At 32.2% G+C, this 6,000-nt stretch overlaps 1 protein-coding gene across 1 annotated transcript; it reads left to right on the top strand.

Annotated features, from left to right (window-relative positions):
• Positions 1-3,888: 3,888 nt before the first annotated feature.
• Positions 3,889-4,735, top strand: LOC109211047. Its single transcript, XM_019374548.1, has one exon. It carries the CDS (start codon positions 3,950-3,952, stop codon positions 4,499-4,501), a length of 552 nt encoding a protein of 183 aa, XP_019230093.1. The 5' UTR covers positions 3,889-3,949; the 3' UTR covers positions 4,502-4,735.
• The last annotated feature ends 1,265 nt before the right edge of the window (positions 4,736-6,000 follow it).

Here is a 6,000-nt window from a genome sequence, read left to right as displayed (position 1 = left end):
TACGGGACGATATCCTGGGAGATCCCCTATTGATATCTCTGTGTACTGAGCCTATTCTGTCTATGATTTTACTCTTTTTCAACTGTTAGTTTATTTAATTATACTGTCGCACTTAATACTGTTTTACCTCGTTTATATATATATATATAACCAGTAGGGTCCTAACCTTCCTCGTCACTACTCGATCGAGGTTAGGCTTGGCACTTACTGGGTACCGCTGTGGTGTACTCATGCCCTTTCCTGCACATATTTTTCGTGTGGAGATCCAGGTTCTTCGTCTCAGCCATACTATCAGTGAGGCGAGGCGATCTTTAGAGACTTTGAGGTATATTTGCCGCGTCCGCAGATCGAGGAGTCCCTCTCTATTCTCTCTTTCAGCTATAGACGTTCCGTACTTTCTTTTGATTGGACATTCTGGAGCTAGAACACTATGTAGTATATACAGATTGTGATTTCATGAGGTTTCGGGTTTTGGGAGTTGATTCAGTCTTGAGAGTGTATGTTTGTACATGCCGAGCGGCATCTTAAATGTTTTTATTATGTTTTATCCGTAGTTTTTGCTAGTTTCGTATTTTGTTTCCTTTTTCCGCAATTTATTAGGCTTACCTAGTCATAGAGACTAGGTGACGTCTCGATAGTTCATGGAGGGCGAACTTGGGTCTTGACAAATATACGATTTTATACTTGTGTATTGTCTCTGATTTTCCTTTTTTCCTTTAAATTGTTACATTAAGGTATTTTTTTTGTGGAAAGTACTAATTATATGCCAATGATATGGGTAATAAATACTGGTAAATGCATAAACAAATACAATAATGTGCTTATGTGTGTTGTTGTGCCATATAAATAATTAGAAAGTTAAATGCTTTCTTACCCATGATTTTGTCGATTTATAAGATCGGTTCTTCCATCTAAAGGCACAATTATCTTACCATTTGTGGTTTTAATGGTTGTTTGATATTTGGTAGCTTTTATTTTGGTAATTTTTTGCAAAAGAAAAAGGTGAATATTTCTATCATGCATGAGGAATAAATAAATGAATAAAGGAATAGTATATGTGAGAGAATAAGATAGTATTAGAAAATGATTCATTTTCTTATTACAATTTTAGAAAACTTAAAAAGATGTTACCATGTGTTAATGAAATAGGATAAGTACGAAAAATCGCTATGAATTAGTAGATGGTTAAAACTTTATATGATGGACCACAAGGTGGTGTAACATCTCTCTTAAAAGAAACAATTTCTGCTTCTTTTTTTCTCCCTCTTTCAAGGCACTTCTAGCATTACTACGAAAAATAAAAATTTCTGTCAATGAAAACAACTATGCATTTTGTGAATCATTTAATCGAGTGGTATTGTATGTCATTTCTATCAGTTGAACTGACTAGTTCCAATATACTTAATTATAATAAAAAATAAGAATCAATTACAAAAAAAATTAAAGAGTGCGTTAATTAATAATATTTTCGTGAAAAGAAAATAGGAATAGTGCAATAATTACTACTCACTAACACCTATAATATTTTCGTGAAAAGAAAATAGGAATAGTGCAATAATTACTACTCACTAACACCTATATGAGCATATAAGATTTCTCATGTTATGAAATTAATCGAGGCAATCTATGCAATGTCAATCATCCTTGACATGATGAATGCCATTTTTCTATTTAAGGGTTTAATGAAATTAATATCAGTTGTTTCTCTTTTATAGTCTAACGATAGCTTAGTGGTGGATGGGTTTCTATTGACGTATTTTCAAGTCTAAATGTTTGGTTTCAGTAATTAGTGAAGTTCATGATCAACTATCAGACAATAATTAACTCTTTAGGATAACAATATTATCTTTGAAATTGATGACATGGAATTTGGAGCTAATTAGAAATATATATTTATAAAGAAATATATACACATGAAAAAATTAATCTATTCTATCCCGGGTAAATTCACAATAAATCATATTGTAATTTAATTTTTTCTTATTTACTAGTTATATTAATAAATAGTTACTATATATAGATCTAGAATACAACAATAGTTATAACGGCTAATAAGTGATTATATCTAGAAGTTCATATTTAATCTAAATTATAGTGTTCCAATTTCAATATAACCATTTAATATATAACATATGAAAATAGAACAATTTCATCAAGGTCGTTTGGTACGAAGAATAAGATATAGAATTAAATTTATATTATATTTGGTTGGTGGTATAAATTTATCCTGAGATAGATTTATATTTCTAACCAAACACGCTATAAATTTAATCGTTGTCTTTATTTAAAATATCTTATCTTTTCTCATTTTATGCTATTAAATTTGAGATTATTTTATCCCACCTCTTATATGATATAAATTAATCCTGAAATATTATAATTCCAGAATAACTTAGTTAGCGTCCAAACAACCCCTCAAAGCTAAATCAGTTCAGCATCTTATTTTAGGTGTAAAAAACTGACACACAAAATGAGCAGTCAAAGTCAGCACGTGTCATCACATGCAAAGTTTTGCTCTATTTGACCTATAGTAGCATTTGCATATTAACGATAAGCCGGATGGTTTTACCAAGACACCCTTCAAAGCAGGAAGAGAGTAAACTGAAATCTCGGAGGTTTTTGTCAATTCACAATTACCAGAAGTTTCTCTCGATTCTCCCTTATTAATAGTAGTAAGTAGTAATCTGCTGTGTCTGGAATGGCTGTGCATAATTTGATAAATATCGAAACATGGAATCGTTATCGAAAATTTTGGTATTTGTTATTTGATATTTTGATATTTGGTTTAAGTTTGATATTTTGTTAATGAGATTTGATATTTACTAAAATAATATCGGAATACCAATACCGTACCGAAATATATAATAAATTACACATTACACATATCATTGATTATAACATACTAAAGTTACATAATATGTTTCTTTGGTATGCATGTTGAGACTGGTAGTAAAATCCATATAGTTCTTTAGGAAAATGGAGAAACAAGGTAGGCCGCAGATTTTGACTCCTATTCTCTAAGATGCCAAGCATCTTAACGTAATACTTTTACGGTATTAGGGTGTTTCTTCTCGTTTATTGAATTGCATATGTTGGAGTAGTCCTTGTTGTATTTTCTAACTTCAGCAATTAGCTCTAAGCAAGTAACAATATATTTTTCAATGATTAAATTTATTCCTTTATGTACATTTTTTCTCTCTATTGGTTGATACTTGCCGGGTCTTGATAAATTTTTTGTCAATACTCATGTGAGCTTAGAACGTTTTTATTTTTATATTTATGAGTACTTTAATTAAGAAAACTTACAAACCGAAGTTACCGTACCGAATAAATCGAAATCGAAAGGAGAAAAATCGAACCATACCAAATATAATTAGGTACGATATTGATATAGCATTTTAAAAAACCGAATACTAAAAATACCAAACCGAAATATCTAAATACCGTACCGTACCGACCGACGAACACCCCTAGTGTCTTGTATCAAATTATGAAATATGAAGGCAACATCCAATTCACAAACTTAATTTCTTCGTTTTGAGATTCTTCCTCTGCAATATTTCTTTATTCGCGATTTATTTATGGTCATTTTCTAACTTTTTCCCTTTCGATAGTTTCTTTTATTAGTGGAAATTAGTACAATTGCCGAAGAAATTGCAATGTACTTTTTTAGAGGAGATAACAACCAACTTTTTTGTGTTTTCTCCTGATCTCTAGTTCTTTTTTTTCATAACCATACAACAACAACCCAAAAAAAAAACAAAAAAAAAAAAAAAAAAAAAAAAAAAAAATTAAAAAAACCAATATTAATGCCTCACCACCGAATATCTCCTAGTACCAAGGTCAGGTTGTTACTCATCTCATCTATAAAAAGGCATAAAATTACTCCAAACGGAAAAAAGGCATAAACATTAATAAAAAGACAAAGAAGCCTTTCGACTTTATAAAAATGGCTTCTTTGCACAAATTATCGGTTCTAGTTACCCTCATTTCGTCCTTCATCTTGTCCATTTCTGTGCAGGTGCATAGCAACGACTTGATAATGACAGCTTGCTCGGGCACTACCTCAAAACAGTTATGTCTAGATCATTTGAAAGCTGATAAGCAAGTCACAGCAGCAGCATCAGAAGAATTGGCCTTAGGATTGGCCATTATTAAAAATCTTATAGGGCAAGCAAAAATCACACATGACTATGTACTGAAAAAGAAATTAGCAAATCCAGCATATGGTTTTTGTGAAACAAAATGGGCTGATATGGTCTCTGGTTTCCAAAGGGTTTTGGAGACTACTACCAAAAACAAAGGGTACCAAGAAGATACAGATGACTATGACTTTATGATTATTGGTGATTATGTAGGAAACTGTAAAATGGCTCTTGAAGAAGCAAAAATTGTAGATCCTGAGATTGCTAAAGGAGGAGATATAGTCAAAACGTCCATAGCTGCTGCTAACACAATACTGTCCCAGCTAAAAGCAAAAAACAGGAATAAAGATGAATAAATTATCACAGTGAACCAACTGCATTGAGTTCTCATTACTGTCAAATCGGATGGTTGTCTCCCATAGTTTCATAATGTTTTATTTTGTATCGTAATGTGTTGTAATGTATTGTTTTGCTGATATAATGTCTGTATCGGTTGTATTGGTTGTTTATTGTATTTAAGGAGTAAAAATTTTCATGTTGAATGTATTGTACTGCTCGATAACGAATAAGTTTACTAACCGTTGTAAATATTGGATTTAAGCTTCGCGCACTAATAGCGTATAGTTTTTTAGTTAAATTTATCTAATAGAGCAGGTTCATAGTGAATGTGATATGATAACATAGAAAATAGAATAAGGATCATTTCATTCTATGAACTATTTATTGTCTCAATCCCACACTTTAATTCTATTTGTTTTCCATAGCTTCTAAACCATATTACTCCTTCAACAACATTTTTATCATCCCATGCAACTTGCATGATATAGAGTACTTTTGCCGTGGAGCATATGTCAACAAATAACAGGTCTGAACCCTTAACTTTAAAAATACAATGGGTTTAGTGCTAAAAATCGTAAAGGTTGAACCCACAGGGCCTAAATTCTGGATCCGCCTCTTTCCCATGTTGCTTTACTTCCAGCAATAAGGACAATTTCTGTGTCAAGAACGACATCCACAAGTCGCTGTATGTCATTTTGACAAGAGAAAAACGGTCCCATATCTGCTCGTGTCATTTCATAGAACAAAGATCTCTTCATCTGTTCTTTAAGTATTGTTCAATCTTTGATAAAGATGAAAGGACAATACCATTTCCCCACAAGAACAACTTCAGAACTTTTACAAGTTGGTGTGACATTCAACTCTGGAAGTTGTTACCTCAACATTTAGGCCTAGAGCATCATAATTTAATTCATAATTTTTAGGAGTTTTGCATAAAGATGCCAGCCTTTTCGCCTTAGTAAGTGCGGCAGAAAACCATGAGGTGCAAGTGACTTAGCAAAAAGTTCCTTTGGCATTGCAGCCTGTGTCATATAAACAGATCTCAAACTGCTGATATGCCTCCTATGGACACATTTGCAGAAACAGCATAATTGCTTGTCTTCCACCTTTGAACAAGTAAGCGGTTAAGTGGCCTATACTATTTAGGTTAATACTTCAAAAAAGAAAGAAGAATTAACCCAAATATGTAAGGCCCCGTGAATTTCTATAGCTAATTCGAGCAGTTTCGAACTTAGAAATACAATTTAATGTTGACCCGAGCTATATTAGAAATTACTTGAGTGGATAAAGTTATTTGGATACTTGGGAATAATTATTTTGTTAATCTTGAGTGTTGTAATAATAGGGAACACTTGGATGCTAATTTCAAAGCAATAAAACTAAAGAAAATATAGTGAGCTATCTCCCCATAGCGCAGCTATAGCACAGAAGGTAAGCAAAAAATTTTAGCAAACCAGTGAGCTAAAGTCTTATAGCACAGGGAAAGCACCAGTGGAATAATACTATACCTGATTTT

This window comes from Nicotiana attenuata, unplaced genomic scaffold (assembly GCF_001879085.1).
Source record: "Nicotiana attenuata strain UT unplaced genomic scaffold, NIATTr2, whole genome shotgun sequence".
Classification (NCBI taxonomy): Eukaryota; Viridiplantae; Streptophyta; class Magnoliopsida; order Solanales; family Solanaceae; genus Nicotiana; species Nicotiana attenuata.
Note: the sequence above shows the minus strand (reverse complement) of the source record. Positions and strands in the feature narration are given on the sequence as shown.